The 19,756-nt window shown below is 36.1% G+C and overlaps 2 protein-coding genes across 2 annotated transcripts; one reads left to right on the forward strand and one right to left on the reverse strand.

Moving 5' to 3' along the window:
• Positions 1-4,974: 4,974 nt before the first annotated feature.
• LOC113739398 (ethylene-responsive transcription factor WIN1-like) lies at positions 4,975-6,343 on the reverse strand. Its single transcript, XM_027266606.2, has 2 exons — positions 6,015-6,343; positions 4,975-5,803 (listed from the first exon to the last, which is right to left on the reverse strand). The coding sequence occupies exons 1-2, from the start codon at positions 6,092-6,094 to the stop codon at positions 5,251-5,253; spliced, it is 633 nt and encodes a 210-aa protein (XP_027122407.1). The 5' UTR covers positions 6,095-6,343; the 3' UTR covers positions 4,975-5,250.
• Positions 6,344-13,792: 7,449 nt separating this feature from the next.
• On the forward strand, positions 13,793-17,712 carry LOC113739629 (phospholipase D alpha 1). The gene is made up of 4 exons (XM_072045485.1): positions 13,793-14,015; positions 14,170-14,277; positions 14,875-16,774; positions 17,030-17,712. Exons 2-4 carry the CDS (start codon positions 14,182-14,184, stop codon positions 17,461-17,463), a joined length of 2,430 nt encoding a protein of 809 aa, XP_071901586.1. The 5' UTR covers positions 13,793-14,015; positions 14,170-14,181; the 3' UTR covers positions 17,464-17,712.
• Positions 17,713-19,756: the final 2,044 nt, after the last annotated feature.

Raw genomic sequence — 19,756 nt, forward strand, 5'->3', positions numbered from 1 at the left:
TCGAGTGATCGATGGGCATAATGTTCAAAGAATTCATACCTGCGTTCTTCGCAGTGAGAGATTCAACTCTATGAGTATGAGGTGGCATAATTTTCTACATTGACAACTTCTCTTGCTTTTTTTCAACTTGGCCTGAGAATGGCGTTCGTTGTTTCGAAAACGAAAGCTAACCTCCATCTGAGGCGAAGCATTGAATGTGACAGATAAAAGGTAATTATCAATGAAGCAGAAGCACAAGCTTGTGAGAAATTTCAGAGTTGGTAGAATAGAACATCGGCAAATGAAATATCTGATCCTTAGTTTCATCCCTGTCATCCCGGCAAATGAAATATCCGATCCATAGTAACCCTCTGGAACGTGCAACTTATAGTTAAAAATTAACTCAAAGTTAGAAATAATTAACACAATCTATCTACTGAATTTGTTATTATCTTTATATATATATATATATATATAATCCGTTTTCATAGCGTTGGAGGTAAAAAAAAAATAACATTTCTATAAAACTCTTTAGATTTTAAATTTCACGTTGCAAAATAAATAAATTAATTGTATTATTGTTATGGTTTGAAATATATACCCGTGAATATATAGCACCGATCAAAATAAACAACACTAGTGCATGCTCAGGGCGATTAGTTGATGATCAAATATGAAGACGTACGTCACTCGGCCTAAATAATTAAATTAGGAGCTAAAACATTACTTTTTAACATTAAAAAGGACTAACTATGACTAAATTTTGTAAAAGACACAAAAATAGTAAAGTACTATTAGCCTATAGGGTAAAGTTAGCAGTCTTACTTCATAGTAGCTTAAGAAGTATAAACGGAGCCAAAAAAAATATTTATTTAATGAAGAGGGGACAAAAAACAATAGAGAACGTAGAATTACAAAATTAATGAAGCAAAAAAGTATCACAAATTGTAATTTCAAATTCAAAATACTATAATTAGCATTTTAATGCTTGAACAGGTTTAAAATAAAATGCTCATAATCAAACTCTCTATCGTTCTGTTCTTAACCAATACAGGTATTATGCGATGAAAAATGTTATTTAATTGCACTCACTATGTAGAAAATCTTGAGTGGTTTTACTTTTTGCAAAAAAAAAAAAAAAATCTTAGAATTCAAGGAAGTTAAATTTTATTTGATATTAAAGTAAAATAATATAGAAAAAAAAAATCACATATTACCATGTCGCATCAAAGTTAGATGTTATAAAGAATAATCACTGCCTAGGAATAATTCTTTAAATAAAGAATAACTAAAGATTGAAAACATAATAGAGGACATTCTAAAGAAAAAGGTTAAGAGTAGTACTTGCCTTGGAATATTTGTATTTGGATTTAGAGATTGATAGTTAAAATTGAGAATAAGAATCTCTAACTTTCGTGCCTGTGGTGAGTTCTATTCGTTACAATTACTTACAATAACATATAGAATTTGTATGCTGATTTTATTTTTATTTTACAATTTGTCTAAGGGCACTTATTAAGATATATTTCAAGTGTTATATTTTTGAAAATATAAGATTAATTAGAGAAAGTAAATAAATATGAGAGAGGGTAGACAAGAATAAATAAAAAAAAGTATAAAAATGTAAGAAAGGATAATAATTGTTAGTATAAGTATATATATGGTAGCTTAGGTGAATAATAGGTGTGTTAACGAGTGCCTTAAAAGCACTCATTAGAAAAACCCTTTTATATTTTACTTTGTTTTAATTGATATTCTAGTTTAGTTTAATTAAGATTTGATTAATATATTACCTCATTTAGGGGATTAGAGGTTAGTTGTTATGTGAAAGTTAAGTTAAAATTAGCACCCCAAAAAAATTATGTAGAGAAGGGGTGTACAAAGTTACTATTAATTACATTTGGCAAGTAAGATGGGAAAATTTTATCAAGTCATTTTAAATAAGCGTATATAAAAATAGAATTTTGAAAAATTTTGGGGGTCGCTGCCCCGCCTCTCCACTCCCCTCCCTCCGTCCTTGTCAAGGATTAATATACTAACATAGCCATGGATTACTCTCAAAAAAAAAAGAAAAAGATCCCGGGTTTGTAGCCATAAACGAACCACCACAGCCAAAGTTTATTTGCATCTTTTCAGGAAAAAAGAAGAGCTCAATATTTTCCGTGAATGTTGAATAATCATAATCAATACAATTCACCATTTGTTTTTTTATTTTCATTTTTTGCGTTACATGTTGATAGGTATGATGATTAAAAGCGGTAATTACATGTCTCATATTCGTACGATGATAAAAGCGGTGTTTAAGCCTATAATTAAGTGTCCTTGTCAATTATCATGGTCTCACTCAGGCACACATGTACAACTGCTACAATAGGTTTCCAGACATGGTTAGTAATAATTATGAAGTTTTTCGTAGGATAGACATGACAGCTGAATCTTGTAAATATGCCACATCAGCGTCCGTGTTGCTAAATCCATGATAATTGACGAGTTTACACATGTATTAATTCTTGAAGTGACATTAGATTTCCAATCAAACTTGCCACATACATAAAAAATATTTTTGTGTGTTTATGGACTTTAGCGTATAGTATTAAAGTGGATAAACACGTTGTGCAATAACATAGCATTATTGTGGTTGATTCCCATTAGGTGCAAACGAACAGACTAATAACCGCTCGTAGTAGCGATCAACATGCATCATTTTCAAAGAATCAACACTTCATGTCACGTTTGTTTGTTGATGCATTGTTAACTCCAGCAAACTGATAACAAAATCGATCAATAAATCAAATGTTTTCTTGAATTGTCAATGCATCACACGTGACAGTTGTATAAACATAGGATAGGTAAAACAGAAAGTAATTTCGGAACAGAAGATTCTAAGTGTTTATTCAAGGACTTGTCTTTATTAATAACTATGACAGTTGAGCCATATAATGGAACGCTAAAAAATGAGTTACTCGAAGAAATACGTTATTGAAGCTGGACATCAATCCTTCAAAACAAAAAAAGCTAGACATAAAAAATGTTGCTAAACCATTTCATGTGTTACATGTCATTTATAGGTAAGATTGCAAACAAATCAAACCGCTTACGAATTGGTTCAGTCAAAACTTGACTCAAAACCGGTCAACATCGAGATCGAGCCGACCAAGCTGAATTTGAGCTAAAAGAGAGGCCCTAGTTCATTAGTTCGCAAGCCGCTTGATCATATAAATATGTGTGTGTGTATATATAAATTTTAATTTAATAGTGAAATTACAAATATATTTCTAATATTTTATTATTTGTTATGAAAAATTTATTATTTTACTTTTTTAAAAAATTATAATAATTTTTTTTAATTTTTTAAAACTCAAATAGGGTGGAACTCTAGTTCGACTGGACTCGAATTTAAAATCAAGATTGAGTTCGAACTTAATAAGATTGAGTTGAGACTCAACTAGATTAGGTCAAAATTCAACTCGATTCGACTTGTTGCTTTCGAGTTCGATCCTATTCGAATTTGAGGTTGAGATCGAGTTTGAACTTAATAAAATTGAATTGATACTCAACTCGATTGTATCAAAGTTAGACTCGATTAGACTCATTTTTTATCCCTATTTATGGGAGATGTTGCTGCTTTCGATTATAAATACAGAGGATCTTCATTCAAACTTTCATTTTTTTTTTCCTTTCGAATTTCTGTATCATTGTCACTTCTTTGAGCTGAGAGTGGAGAAGAAAAGAAAAACGTATATTTAGCGCCCCTTTTTTTTTTTTTTTTTTGTCAAACACATATTTAGCTTATTTGACTTGCCACAGATATTATAAACGAGCAAAAACGAGATAGCAGAAAGGGTGAAGGGAGAATATGAATACAGAACCTGTATAATTCTGGGGAGTTCAACCAATTCATAATATATTAATGTTGAAAAATTCAAACTTATTTCAGGCATTCTCTCCGAAAATCATCTGTGCTATGTAAGCTGAAATACCGCTGGGTCCGTTCTACGGCATGGGAAAAAATCATGAAAACTGAGGTGAAAAGAGGGCGGTCTCATATTCTCCTCAATTAACTACTGCATAACTACAGCTAGTTTGGACTCAAATATTACTCCACAACCATTATGTTTCCTAATTAATTTGTAGCTGTAGGGAGGACAGTTTTCCAGAAATGATTTTGGTAGAAGTAAGATGAAGTCATGCTATCAAAATCGAACTTTAGAAGAATAGTTTGAGACCATATTTACTAAAATACTATCTTAACAAAAAAAACTCCTTTCTTCAAAATTTTTTTTTCTTTTTCCAATAATAACCCCTTCATAAAGGAAAAATGACACTGCATAGACAAGCTCAAAAGAGGGAGCTGTGAGGACACGAGGCAATGGCAAGTACTTACCCTGTGTGCATGAAAATTGTTTCGGTAGAATTTACTTTTTTGCGATCACATTGTGATCAAGTCACTGAGTGCAAATTTTGACTCAGTTTTCTAAATATTTTTGGGCTCAAAATTTTTTTTTTTCATAGAACTTCATTAAACTATTCTTCTTGAGCTTGTGACTTACAGTAATATACTGTCTCTAAATTTGTTTGAATAGAAGATTAGTTAAAAAAAATTATTTAGAATAACACAGTAGCACATTTTATAATTATTTGATATAAAGGTGGTTGAAAGAATAAAAAGGATGAAAAAAAATGAGTTTATGATATAAGTAAAATAATATTTACAAATAATGAACCATCTAAACACCTTTTTTAATTAATAGAAAAAGGTCAAAATCAACACAATAAGAAGTGAATTGTGACAACTTTTAGAGCCACATCTATAAGGAATAGTCAAGGAGTGAAAAATTAGACATGAAGGTTTTGTTAGCACATATAAATTTGATGTGATGTATCCATTATTTTATACCCACTACTCTTCAGTCCACAGAAAATACACGAAACACACACATTTCGTTACTATCTGATATTTGCAGTAACAACTCTCATTAATCCAACACAATAATGTCACTTGAAACCAACGTAAAACAGCTCCCATGTATAAAAAAAAGTCCAAATCAGCATATAAATCAACTCTAAGATTTGTGAACAACTTTTTTTTACGTATAGTCTATAACTCATCCCAGTCTCGAAGCATCACAACAAAAGTAAGTCCCGACCGGTAAGTGGTAAGAAAAGCATACATCAATGACAGGGCTCTGCACATGGAATCAGCTGTTAGCCCCCCACAGATTAACGTATCAACACTTACTATAATTGACATCATATACTACGAGATCTTCATTAGTTTCTGTTCAGGAGTTCCTCAATCATCTGCAGTGCAATCCTTTGCTCTTCATCCAAGGAGTCTCCCTGTGATGATGATGAAGTGGTGGTGGTGGTGTTGGTGGTGGTGGTGGTCTCCGGGGGTATTGCCCGCTTGAAGCTTGGACATTGCTGATGATCATTAACGTTATTAGTACTAGTATCACTACGATCACTAGCCTTCCTGCGAAGATCAACAGTCATCACCCAATTGGAATCTGGACGCGCCCCGGCTCGCTTTTGCCAAACCCCAATATGGGAATTCTCGGTGTCAAGCCTTAGGCAAGTGAGCGAAGGAGATGGTGATTTGCAACACTTGCGAAGCTTTGCACCTAGGACCGCCGAGAGAGCAGCAGATGATGATGACGATGATAGATTGGAAGAGGAGCCATGATCAGTATTGGCAGTCTGGTTCATTTGGACTGGGAAGTTGGTTTTTGCATTTCGTCCGCTCATTAAAACTGCTGCTTCATCATATGCCCTGGCTGCCTCTTCTGCAGTCTCAAACGTCCCCAGCCAAACCCTCCTCTTCCTATAACACACAAAAATTGTACTACTAATCAAAGATGATTCAAGAGAAAAAAAGCTATCTATGGCATGAAATGCGCAAAATTTTTATGTCAGACTCCGACCAATTACTAGTGATGAGTGGTATATATAAGTATAGAGTGTAGTAGTACAGTATGGAATATGATGAATATTGAAATAGATAGATTAACGATGAGCAGTTAAGGAGAATATACAGCAGAGGATGGCGAATCTCAGATACCCAAGAACCCCAATGGCGTTGCCTGACTCCTCTGAACTTCTTAGTTTGTACCATGATTGTCAGAGGAAGGAAAGCGAAGTAGCGCTGGAGGTGCAGGAGTTGATGACTAGAAAGTGAGGACTAAGGGGAGAGAAACGAGGGAATACTTATATATAGAGTACTATATATTATGATGAGAAGAGAGGAGTGACTTAGATTGCACGGACGTACTCCTCCGTGGATCACCTAGACTAGTCTTGGAAGTTGGGTCACTATGTCTTGGGTGGTAGATTGCTGGGAGTATTGTATGGCTATAGCCTGTAGTAAAGAGCAACCATTTCATTGAAACAAGTTACAACTCTATGTAACGATCGAAATGGGAGCTGCCAAGAAGATAGAATTAAGTGTGTGGCTATTTTAAATTGGTGAAAGGGACAACTGTCTATATTATTGAACTATCAATGTGTTTGGTGACGAATTTAGGGGTTCGTAATTAAAAGAGGAAATTTAAAAAGACTTGTGGAGGAAAAATGTGGGTGCATTTGCCCAGCCTATGAAGTCAGGAATCACAAGGATTTAACCGGTTGTTGCATCTCTTGAAGAATCATGGGGGCCAAAATTAATTCGACTGTTTATGTGAAGCATGTTTAGGACTTTTGACAACCATGTTATCTTATTGGGTAGTTGATAAGGATATTTCTTCTTTTTACAAAAATTATCGGAGAGTTAATTAGAATAGAATACATATAAGTGAATAAGGAGAGATTGATATATATCTCTTGGCGCTGAACTTTTCTTCTTCGTTATTATTTTTCTATCAAGAACACAAACTCTAGTTTCACATTTTTATCGGTCGATTTTCTCAGTGAGGAGTGGTTAAAGGCATTTTTCAAGTTGAAGAATAATCAAGACTTTGATTCAACAATAATTGTGAGATCTGATTTATTTTTACTGTTCTATTTTATACATTTATGAGTATTTGTATAGTTCATGAATTAATTGTTCATGGTTATGCTGCCGGACTAGATATCCAGGGTTCGATATTTAACTAACTGGATAATCTAGTTCCAATAATAATAATGTCAAATGCATAATTGTTTGAGTGTTTAATATTTGTGGCAAGTGGCATAATTGGATTTATATTAGAGTAATACATAATCTAATCTAAATGAACTAAACTTGTGAATTTGTTGGTTAAAATTGGTGGCCTTTCTAAATCTTAATGTTGTAGATAGATTAAATTCTAAACACTTATTTAGCATTGTCCATTGGCAAGAGAAGAAATTAAAGAGTTTGTTTTAATTACCAAGAAAGCAAGGATAAGGCAAGGCATAGTCAAAGCTTGTTGACGATCATAATGAATTTATTTGTGGATATATGAATTGATTTTTGCATCAATGATCAATTAATTGAACCAAAAGTCGAGATTACTCCTTTAACTAGAAGATTTGTTTTCATTGATTTAGTTTTACTTAATTTTTTATTATTAATTTATTTTTTATTTATGGTGTGGTTTAATTTCTCCAACCTCCCCATTTTGATTCTTAAAATTGTAAAGGGACTAAATTCACCAATTCTTGTGGATACAACTTTATTCACTACTATTCACAAATTTCTATTTTTGCTAAGTAGGAAATCTTATTTTATTGGATTTAACACCCACCACACCACTCAAACTCAGAGTACGAAATTAAACGAATCATGTATATATATATATATATATTTTATTTTTTTTTGACGCACACACAAAAATTAATAAATTAGTACATCATATGCAAGTAAACACACGTAGTATGTGGAGCACTACTTTATTAATTTGTGAGAAAATGTATGCTATCATTTTAAGGAAGGTGACTACTATACTTTCTTGCTTCATTTGTAGAAATTATGGCTTCAGTTGTACTTCCAATCCAATGGTCTTTCCTGCCTACGGCTACGGTGGAAGCCAATAGTTTGCATTGCAATGATAGCGTTTAACAGAAAGGATCTCTTGTCGGCGAGCTCTTCATTTGTTGCAGGGCCCTAGTGGTCCTCCAAAGGCAGTTCCACCATTGCCAGCCCAAGCAGAAGCTTTAGAAACCAGTACTACACTTTTGTTGTCTCCATCTTCATGCAGTATTGGAATTTTCTTCCCTCTTTCTCTGGCCGCTATTGAATCCCTTTTGGTGGGGTGTAGTGCAGTCATGTGCATGATTTCCTTTCATCTACGAGAATGCAAAAGCAACTATTAAAACAAACCCATAGTGACGTGACAGAGGTTTTTATATACTCCTCCGTCCCACTTTGTTAGTCTTGTTTTCCTTGTTCGTCCGTCCCAAATTATAGTCCACTTTCCCATTAAGAAATGTAGTAATCTTTCAAATTGTCTAAAATGCCCTTATTAAATATCTTGTTATTAATACATTGTTATTAAATACTAACCTACTACATTGAATACATTGAGTTTTTCCAATACTAACCCATTAGCTGTAACTGATATTAATTGGCACTCTTCGTGATTAGCATAAGGGTATTTTAGGAAATTATTAATCTAAATTTATGTTTCCAACCAAATTAATTACACTTTCTTAATCTGTGTGAAAAAAAAACCAAGACTAACAAAACGGGACGGAGGGAGTACCAAAGTTATAATGAAGAAACAATCATACTCCCTCCGTCCCACTTTGATAATTCTGTTTTTTTTTTCACACAGTTTAAGAAAAAGTAGTTAATTTTGTTGGAAAAGTAAATTTAGATTGCTATTTTCCTAAAATACCCTCACATTAAATAGAGTACAATTTTATGGGAACTTGAATTAATGGTAAAAAAAGAATCAACTCTCATTAAATGAGGTAGGTTTATATTAACAACAACTTACATTAAATAAGGGTATTTTAGGAAAATTAAAATACAACTACATTTTTCAATTGGAAAGTGGACTATAATTTGGGACACACGAAAAAGGAAAACAGGACTATCAAAGTGGGACGGAGGGAGTACTATTTGACTGGCCTATATTTTTGCCAGGGTTGCAGTTGAGTCCAAAGCAAGAAACGGAGACATAACTACTGTGTATGTTTAGGTACATAGCGTGGGAATTGATATTAATTGTACAGAATTTGTGGTCCAGTTAAGGCCAAATAAATGTAATGCAGTAAATAATAATGGACCCAAATAATTATTATTTGGACCGGAATAATTTTTTCAGAGCTGATTAGCAGATGATCCGTGGTTTGCATTAATCACATATAAACCAAATGTTGTACGAGCATTAAAAAAAATGTATGATTGTGTTACGCGACGACATTTATGAGAGATTATAACGGGGAAAATGACCTTCCTCCTCAGTGGGATGATGGGATTGGAAGTTTTAAGGTACAATACAACCAGCCTAGACATGGGCTCCGCTGCTTTTAAGAGCAAGCTGCTATATATATCTAAAGCCTGCATCTGCTTAGGTAAATTACTCATTATGAATAACCAAGGAAGAAATTTGGAGTGACTGTGTATTATTCTGAAATGATGGAAAGGGGAACAGGAAATAGCTAGCTAGCTAGCTTCATTATTTGAGTCTGCAATTAATTAGTTATCAGAATAACCCGGGTACATATAATATTAGTCCAGTGCCTAGCTGCTAGCAGTTATCTTCTGGACTTGTAGTATGAAACCAATTCCGATCGAATTTGAAGTCAGAAAATAACTATGTTTTTTTTTTTTGTTAAAAGGACAGAGTGAAAAAATATTAGTAAGAAAAGAACCTGCCAACTTGCATGCATTACTCAATCTTTTAACCAGTACAAGTTGTGGGCTTGATACTATTTGGTCATTTATGGAGCATTCATTTATGGGGCTCAAAATATCAAAATCATGCAGGATATAGTCATCCTTTATTTTTGCTTTCAGAGCTGGGGCTTGCTACTTAACTTATACTAGCAGTTTCAAAGGGAGATTGCAGCCGAATATCTTTTACAGAAGCACTAGAAAATCAGCAGATCTTTTAATTAGTTCCTATAGTCTTTTCACTTCAATTCACCTAACCAATGCATACTTTCTGTTGCATTAGTTGAATTTCTTCGATCTCGTCCTCGATGATTGATGACTTGAAAAGGAGGCCCAGAAATTGAAGTAAGTGGGAGGGATCAGCAGTGGTAAAATAGAACTCTATTGACTGATCTGGCAAATACAACCCAGATGGCCAACGAAGTTGAAGTTGGTTCTCGCTCACAAGGCCAAAACTAAACAAAGTTACGTAAAGAAGTTTGAGTAGAGTGTGTCATGTTTACATACAGGATCGTGAATTCTGAAAGCAAAATATCTGGTTCGAAATCAACAGGATCGTAACTCCAAGTTGTGGTCCTCTCCCTCTCGTTGAGGATGAGGTTTGGCAGCGTAGCCTGTTGTTGTCGTCTTCACAATTTATTCCACTGCTGTAAATCCTCAATATAATTGAGGTTGAGGGACAACTGCACATACTTGCACGGTTGATAACGCGGAATAACTGCTGTATAATTTGGCCAAGATTCCTAGTTGTGACCCCCCCCCCTCTCTCTCTCTAACCTGTCAATGTGAACGCAGCAACGCTCCTTAATTAAATTCAAGCTATATATTTAAAAATATAATACCTGAAATATTAGACAAATCGAAAAAATAATTAGGATTAATCTTGCAAAGAAGGAGTAATTTTACATGGAACTTGTATGTATACAAGAAGGAATGGTGATTGGTTATGGGGAATTGGCTGTGCATATTTATTTATAGGCGGGGAACATTCTCCGGCCTCCGCTTGATGTGGTAGTATTATTTTTGGAGCGATCACTTCACAACCGGCTCCCTTCTGCACACCACTACTCATTCATGATTCATCCATTCATAAGGCAAGCCTTGACGGTTTTGAAAGACTAGAAAAGTCAAAGTCACATAGTAATATACATGTTGAAAAATCTTTGGCTTGCAATTTGCTTTTCATCTGCAGTTCTTGGTACATAACATTAAGGTGGGGGGGGGGGGGGGGGAGGTGGAGAGAGATGAGCCAAGTGTATTTTTTGGGATACAAGAAAAGCTGTTGCCAACTTAAAGCAATAATGTGGGGAGTAGAGTACATTTTTCTTGGACATGATAGCCCGGCTGTTGTGATGATGAGTTCAATTCTGCAGGCCAACGACACGGCTGTTGTGATGAGTTTGCAGTATAGTTATGCAATTCCTGTTGATAACAGGTAATGGATAACAATTTCATGCCATTTGCTGGAACAGTTTTCAATCGCTTCATCAGAATTAATTTAGACGCAAAATCAATTAAAACACTTTCAATATGTGAAGAATATTGAATAAAAGTAGCACTCAGCATGCAGAAGTCAGTTCCAAGAAAGACTTGCAATCAGATGACTGAAATATCTCCTCCAAAACAAGGGGAAGAAAATTAAATTACCAGCCGGGTCTTTAATTAATTAATAAAAGTCTAGGCCATCAAAAAGTTCTGATGGTGATGCATGCTACTTAAAAATAATTAAAACCGGCGAGGAAGAACGAAAAGCACAGAGAAAACAAAGGAGGAGAAGCTAGGATGATCTGACTGACTGATTTAAAATTGACCTTGAGCATCGTGAATTGCATTAATATAATGGCCCACTTTTAGCCAAATCAATTACAGGCGTTCATGATTTGATCCTTTAACCCTATAAGGGCTGTATAATTGATTCCTTCCAGCTAAATCACCAATTATCTGAACTGAAGCAGCGTCGTTGCCCAATTAATTCCACCAAGAGAGGTTGGTGGGCGTTCTCGGGATTCCCTCCCTGTTTCGCTTCTTAATTGATTTAATTACTTCATCAAGGCTGCGCCAAGGCCCGATGATGCGTGTTTATGCTTCGTAGCATATCTCCAAAGCATGCAGTTCCTCTACAAACTGCTGCAAATTGTCGATGGTGCTGCACTCTTCATTTTCTTGATGCATTTTTTGTTTGGAAAGAAAGAACAACCAGCTGCGTTTTCTCGAAAATGATTACTCATGCAGTTCATGTTGAAGCCATAAATTAACCAGATGCCTGCAGCGTCCCTTTTGTTTTGTCCAACGAATTGGCGTGGAATGTTCATTCCTAGCTTTACTAAACGTCGTGTCTTGCTATACGGAGTAGCAGAGGAATCATGTGCGTAGTAAAACACAGAAACTGATCTTTGGTACCAGTTGTTGGACTCATACTCGACAAGCCATGTTTTTATGAGCTGCTGATCTTCAATTCACAGATTGATGTGCCTATCATCTGCTCTCCCAACTTTTTGTTTGTTCTTTACAAGAAAATAAGCACGATGAGTAATGTGCCCTTAAAAGTGGGCATCTAATATGGTAGGAGCGTGAACCTTTACGGACTCCAAAGACCCACGTTGAGCTACAAGAAAACAAAACCAAACCAAACCAGACCCCAGAAAAAACACACCCACACACACACAGAGACACACGTGTCAATCGTGAAGAAATTGGGCTTGATCGAGGAAACTTTCATTAGAGGCTTGGGCCGTTGGTGAGGAAGAGCAGAGACAATTTCAGGCCTTCCAAGTATACATCTAGAGGCCTAAGTTTGGGCAAACAAGAAGGAAAAGTTGCTGATAAGGTGAGGGCCGTTCGTGATTGAAGTGAAAGGGCGCACCCATCACAATCCTCGTGTCGTGTGCAAAGTCGTCCTCGCGGCCCACTCCTCGAGGCCGAATCTAAGCTCATTCTTTTTTATATTTTCTTCTTTGTCCTTATTGTTATCTTGTCTTTGCTTTTTAACACAACTAGTGTGGAATCGAGACCGTTCTGATTCAAGATTTTAACGGTCTATTTTCTAATAAAAAAGTTCTAGTTTTGCTACACCCGAAAAAAAAAAAAAAAAGGTGTAGAATTGAAGATCCATAAATGGATGGCTGATTAACAATTGCATATAAGAAAAAAAAATGAATGGCCAATTAACTTACATCGGTTCATTAAAAACCAACCAGAGTTGATACAACTTTTTTTTTTTTATAACTTTTGGTTGAAAGATAAAAAGGAGGAATTGTATGTAGGAAATCCTATGAATTGAATGGCAAAAAAGGAGGAATCATAAATAGAAAGTTCTGATTCAATATCTCCCATTAATAGCTTAAGAAAAAACAAATCTGTTATTAATGGGAGATATTGAATCAAAACTTTCTACTTATGATTCCTTCCTTTCTACTATTCAATTCATAGGACTTCCTACATACAATTTCTCCTTTTTATATTTCAACCGAAACTTATAAAAAAAAAAAAGTTCTAGTTTTGCTCAACCAAAAAAGAAATGAAAAGGTGTAGAATTGAAGATCCATAAATGGATGTTGATTAACAATTGTATATAAGAAAAAAAATGAATGGCTAGTTAACATACAATGGTTCATTAAAAACCAACCAGAGTTGATACAAATTTTTTTTTATAACTTTTGGTTGAAAGATAAAAAGGAGAAATTGTACGTAGGAAGTCCTATGAATTGAACAGTAGAAAAGAAGGAATCATAAGTAGAAAGTTCTGATTCAATATCTCCCATTAATAACTTTAGAAAAAAAATTTTGTTTTTAATTAAAAAAAATTTAGGAATTAATCTTTTATATGATCACAATATATTCAATTTTAAATTTTAAATTTAAATGCACGTTACACGTATAAAATATAAATTTTAAATTTAAATTTAATTATCATACATCTAATAGTCTATACAGCTTTATTAAATTAGGAGCATTAAGTTTACATTTCACTTGAACATACTCGTATTTATAGTTATGATGGAAATGGCCGACTATTTTGAGATCCCACGCGGATGAGAAGACAAATAATGAACACGTATAGCTCAGAAGAATGGCAAAATACCACAAAGATGCGGGCCCTTCAAATAAACTAGTAATATCCAAGGCCCTCCCGTGTCCATTTCAACAGACAGCTTTCTCGGATCACTATAAACTTGCTTTCCCACTCTCCGTTTTACACTGAAGATCCGATCGTATTCTCCCCTCCAAACCCATCAAAGTAAGCTTTTCAGATCTCTTACAGACTTGGAACTTTTCACATCATTTTCTTGATTGCCTATTAGATGTTAGTATTTATGCCTGAATGTGTCATTGTTGAATGTTTGTTTGGTCATATACGAGCCTAGATTTTGAGTAATGCTGTGGTTTTATAGGTGCAGGTAAAAATGGATCCGGTTTTGCTTCACGGGACTCTCCATGTCACGATCTTCGAGGTTGACAAGCTCCATGGCGAAGGAGGCGGCCCCAGTGTCTTCCGCAAGGTATATACGTTGATCCCCTTCCTTTTGAAACTTGGATCGGAGCACCATTAGGGTGTTTGTTTGGATTTAGCAGCTCATCTATTCTCTTGCCGAACTCCCATGTTTATTCGATGGTCTATATTGCATAATTTGATGGTAGATGATTGGAATGCTTATGTGATCGACAAATCTGCACACTTGTGCTCTTTCTTGAATGATTTCTTAAACCTGTGTCTCAAATCTGTGCTGCTTTCCCTGAATATTTGTTTGTATGTGCACAGTCTCCATGATTGATTAGTGAGAACACTTGCGGAGATCTTGTCAACTTTGATCTCCTAATTTCCTAAGCTTTAGACTGGCTAGCTGAGTATTCATCAATAGGTGTACGAAGTTTAAATTAGTCAGTTATAGAAATAATTACGTTAGTCTCCTTTTCCTGAATGTTGGTCTCATTTAACCAAATTGTTTTAGAGATTTTGTTCAGTTCCCTAGTTAAAAAAATGATTTGCATTCATTTAAATATGTATATTTTCTTTTTACCGTGCTTGATGTCGGATGGTAATTACTGCGTGTTTGGGCACTTCGTCTTCTGCTGATACTGTTCAAATCTTCTTGTAGTTGATGGCAAACATTGAAGAAACTGTTGGTTTTGGCAAAGGAACTCCCAAAATTTATGCAACCATTGATCTGGAAAAGGCTAGAGTTGGGAGAACTAGAATGATTGAGAATGAACCAAATAACCCAAGGTGGTACGAGTCTTTTCACATTTACTGTGCCCATGAAGCTTCAAATGTTATATTTACAGTTAAAGATGATAATCCCATTGGTGCTACTTTAATTGGAAGAGCTTATGTACCAGTTCATGAACTCTTAGAAGGAGAAGAGATAGATAGGTGGGTGGAGATACTGGATGAGGATAAAAATCCCATCAAGGAAGAGTCTAAAATTCATGTGAAGCTACAATATTTTGACGTGACTAGAGATCGTAATTGGGCTCGTGGAATTAGAAGCTCCAAATTTCCTGGAGTCCCTTACACTTTCTATTCACAGAGAACAGGATGTCGGGTTTCTCTGTATCAAGATGCTCATATCCCGGACAATTTCGTCCCAAGAATTCCCCTTGCTGGGGGAAAGCTTTATGAACCTCACAGGTGCTGGGAAGATATTTTCGACGCAATTTCTAATGCAAAGCACATGATTTACATTACTGGGTGGTCTGTGTACACTGAAATCACCTTGATAAGGGATTCAAGGAGGCAAAAGCCAGGAGGAGATGTTACCATTGGTGAGTTGCTTAAGAAGAAGGCAAGTGAAGGTGTTAGGGTTCTCATGCTTGTTTGGGATGACAGAACCTCAGTGGGTCTGCTGAAGAAGGATGGTCTAATGGCTACCCATGATGAAGAAACTGAACAATTCTTTCAAGGTACAGATGTGCATTGTGTCCTGTGCCCTCGCAATCCCGATGATGGTGGAAGCTTTGTGCAGGATTTACAAATTTCAACCATGTTCACTCATCACCAGAAAATTGTGGTGGTGGATAGTGACATGCCTGGTGGTGAGCCACAGAAAAGGAGAATCGTGAGTTTTGTCGGGGGTATAGATCTTTGTGATGGAAGATATGATACTCCCTTCCATTCACTTTTCAGGACATTGGACACTGCTCATCATGATGATTTCCATCAACCTAATTTCACTGGTGCTTCAATAACCAAGGGTGGACCTAGGGAGCCTTGGCATGATATTCACTCCCGCCTTGAAGGTCCAATTGCTTGGGATGTTCTGTTTAATTTTGAGCAGAGATGGAGAAAGCAAGGTGGGAAGGACATCCTGGTTAACTTGAGAGAGCTCGATGATATCATCATTCCCCCATCTCCAGTAATGTTCCCTGATGACCATGAGTCATGGCATGTACAGCTTTTCAGATCTATTGATGGTGGAGCTGCTTTTGGCTTCCCTGAGACGCCCGAAGAAGCAGCGAGAGCTGGTCTTGTCAGTGGGAAAGATAACATTATTGACAGAAGCATCCAGGATGCTTATATTCATGCTATTCGTAGAGCAAAGAATTTTATTTATATTGAAAACCAGTATTTTCTTGGAAGCTGTTTTGGCTGGAAAGCTGATGACATCAAGGTTGAAGACGTTGGTGCTTTGCATCTCATTCCTAAGGAACTGTCTCTGAAGATTGCTAGTAAAATTGAGGCTGGGGAAAGGTTCACTGTCTATGTTGTAGTCCCAATGTGGCCAGAAGGTATCCCTGAGAGTGGATCAGTTCAGGCAATATTAGATTGGCAGAGGAGGACGATGGAGATGATGTACAAAGATATTATCAAGGCTTTGAGGGATAAGGGCTTGGAGGAGGATCCCAGGAACTATTTGACATTCTTCTGCCTGGGGAACCGGGAGGTGAAGAGGAGTGGTGAGTATGAACCTTCTGAACAGCCAGAGCCTGATTCAGACTACATTAGAGCTCAGGAGGCTCGGCGCTTCATGATATACGTCCATACCAAGATGATGATTGGTAAGTAGTATCTTTCGGTCATTATTTGTAACCTCCCTTTGAAAAATGTTTTCGAAGTTCTCCACTTTGCATATTGTTAAAAATTTACAAACATATAGACGCAGATAGAAGAGCACATGAATTTGGTCAGTCCTTGCTCTTATGCAAAAGTGCACCCGTTGTGAATTCGTGTGCATGGCTGCTTCCTTTTTTTGTTCTAACTTTTGTTTTCTGACAGTCTTGGGGGTTTCGTGTTCTAACTTTGTCTTCTGGCAGTTGATGACGAGTACATTATAATTGGATCTGCCAACATCAACCAAAGATCAATGGATGGCTCTAGAGACTCTGAAATAGCAATGGGGGCCTACCAGCCGTATCATTTGGCAACCAGGCAGCCGGCCAGGGGTCAGATCCATGGTTTCCGAATGTCACTATGGTATGAACACTTGGGGATGCTGGACGATACTTTCCTCCATCCCGAAAGTGAGGAATGCATCGCAAAGGTAAATCAGGCTGCCGAAAAATATTGGGATCTCTATGCGAGTGAGAGTGTAGAGAGAGACCTCCCAGGTCATTTGCTCCGATACCCCATTGGGGTTGCTGGTGAAGGAGATGTAACAGAGCTCCCAGGAATGGAGTTCTTCCCGGACACCAAGGCCCGTATTCTCGGCACTAAATCTGACTACCTTCCTCCCATCCTTACTACCTAAGGATGCCAGATCCGACTTTTTCAGTTTTAGCAAGCGGGAACCTATTAGTTCCGGTGCAAGGGGAACAATAAATTTGTCTACTGTCGTAATCTGCAGACGTGATGTTTCATTTCAGGGTTGTCTCTCGCAAGAATTGTACTGATGCTGATTGGGCTGGAAGTCATTTTGACGTAACTGAGTGATTGGTGTAGAAATCGTCCTTTGTGCCACTCCTCAGACGCCGCGGTTTCACCTTTATTTCTCAGAAAATGGAAACTTTTTAGTTCGTACTTTGATTTGCATTAGTTTGTGCCAGTTTTTTTTTTTTTTTTTTTTTTTTTTTTTTTTTTTGTGGCTCAGTAAGAAACAGAAGGTGTGGTTTGTTTGGATAGTTTAATTTTATCAAATAATATTTCGCTTGCATTGTAAACATATTTTTTATTTTTTTAATTCTACATGCTTTACATAAAAAAATATTATAATTATTATTTCAAATAATATTCTGTTCAAATGATGATACAACTAATTTTGTCGTCTAAATTGAAGGTGCAGTTTCTGAATAGGGCAGGGGGTTCTGTTCTGTGCAGTTGATTCTTCTGTCCAACTGGGTCCAAATTGCTGTAATTTGTACCGTGTGGAGACAGGCCTCGGATGCGTTTCTCAAATATTAGGCATAATCTCCCGGTCGGTAGCAGCATAAAAAAGAGGGAGCATGTGTGTGTCCTTGGGGGGGGGGGGGGTTCGGGTGCCTGAAACAAATGGGTGGTGGTGGTGGTGGTGGTGGGAGGAGACGAGTGAGTGATGAAGAAACTGAAAGGTAGGCAAATGGGTCCTCCCACAAATTCAATCTCAATCTGTAGAGTATTTTTGTTATAACAGTGCATGCACTATCTTGGCCTTTCCATTCTGGGACTTCGTTAAATAATCTTCAGCTGAGTTGAGGAGGAGAAAGTGAAAGCGAAACTTGCGATTTGATGACGAGGCACTCCACCAACTGTCAACTACTCCAACAGTACTTAACAGTAACTCAAAAATCAAAAGCGGGGGCAGGGCGGTGCCCTTAACCTAACAAAACCGTCCCTCTCCTCCACTCAGTGGGGGGCTGTCCAGGTGGAGCAGCAAGTACAGTACAGGAATACTAGTTTAGATATTTGAAATTCCACGTGTCGCCTCCACTCGAACTGGTCCGGTATAGGCAGTCCACAACGTGACAAGTCCCGAGCGGCCTAAGAAGTCGTTGAATTTGTTACTTCTTCCGCTCAATTCCTTCCATCTGCCCCGCCACTTCATCCCACGTACGAAACAAAACAAAACAAAATGAAACAGGCAAGGGTTGGCCACTGGCGGATTCAGGATTTGGATTTTGAAGGCAAACATAAAATATTACTTACTCTATGGTAATGGCTAGTTTTGAATTTTCACCTTCACTGGTGTACTTGATACATAGTTACCTCCCGCCTAAAAACTAAACATTTTAGAGCTCTCATAAGAAATAAACAAACTAAATTTATTTATTTATTAAAAAAAAAATAAGAAATAAACTAACTAACTAAAAATATATATTTATTCCCCCCCCCCACTAGGCACTAACTCAATTCTCATTGGTCCTTTATTCTTGACCTATTTTTCAATCTCCTTGTATTCAATGCATAAAGTTCTTTACGTCACGATTAACAATAATTCCAAACAATTTTTTTTTATTGGTAATTCAATAAATACTAAACTAAGATATTTACATTGATATGATTGTAATTAGTACTTTAATATATACTATTGAACTTGGACTAATGATTTTTAAATATCTCCGAGTACTTTAATTTGACAAAGTCAATATATATTCGAGTTTGGGGCGCAAGGATTAATTATCAATCTTTGGGGAGTGGGAGCAAAGGTTTAATAGGCAATATAATTTATTTAAATTTTTGGAAATATATGATATTGGATAACTTTTTTTATGTATTGTCGGTGTATAATTTTTTTATACTACCAAGTTTAGTTCATATCACATAACATGAATTTAAATTTGAACCTCAAATCAGACACATGTGACATACATCTAAAACTATTGATATAAAAAAAAATATTTACTATACTGTTAGTACATAAAAAGTTTAATCTTGTCATATTTGTCCACCATTCAAAAATTTACCCTGTAGTAACTTTGCTAAAATGTTAAAACTTTGAAGACCTATGCCGAGTCACAATTTAAATTCTTCGACTTTATAGAAGAGCCTTTAAAAGTTTGTTTGGATTGTGATTTTTTGCAGAAAATTTTTTACGTTTTCTGTAAACGCATTTCTCAATTATCTTTTTA

This window comes from Coffea arabica, chromosome 4c, assembly GCF_036785885.1.
Source record: "Coffea arabica cultivar ET-39 chromosome 4c, Coffea Arabica ET-39 HiFi, whole genome shotgun sequence".
Classification (NCBI taxonomy): Eukaryota; Viridiplantae; Streptophyta; class Magnoliopsida; order Gentianales; family Rubiaceae; genus Coffea; species Coffea arabica.

Coding starts and splice junctions, on each gene's coding strand:
- LOC113739398 (XM_027266606.2), bottom strand. CDS start 6,094: ATGGTACAAACTAAGAAGTTCAGAGGAGTCAGGCAACGCCATTGGGGT. Junction 5,804..6,014: donor GAGATTCGCCATCCTCTGCT/GTATATTCTCCT, acceptor TGTGTGTTATAG/GAAGAGGAGGGTTTGGCTGG.
- LOC113739629 (XM_072045485.1), top strand. CDS start 14,182: ATGGATCCGGTTTTGCTTCACGGGACTCTCCATGTCACGATCTTCGAG. Junction 14,278..14,874: donor GCCCCAGTGTCTTCCGCAAG/GTATATACGTTG, acceptor ATCTTCTTGTAG/TTGATGGCAAACATTGAAGA. Junction 16,775..17,029: donor CCATACCAAGATGATGATTG/GTAAGTAGTATC, acceptor GTCTTCTGGCAG/TTGATGACGAGTACATTATA.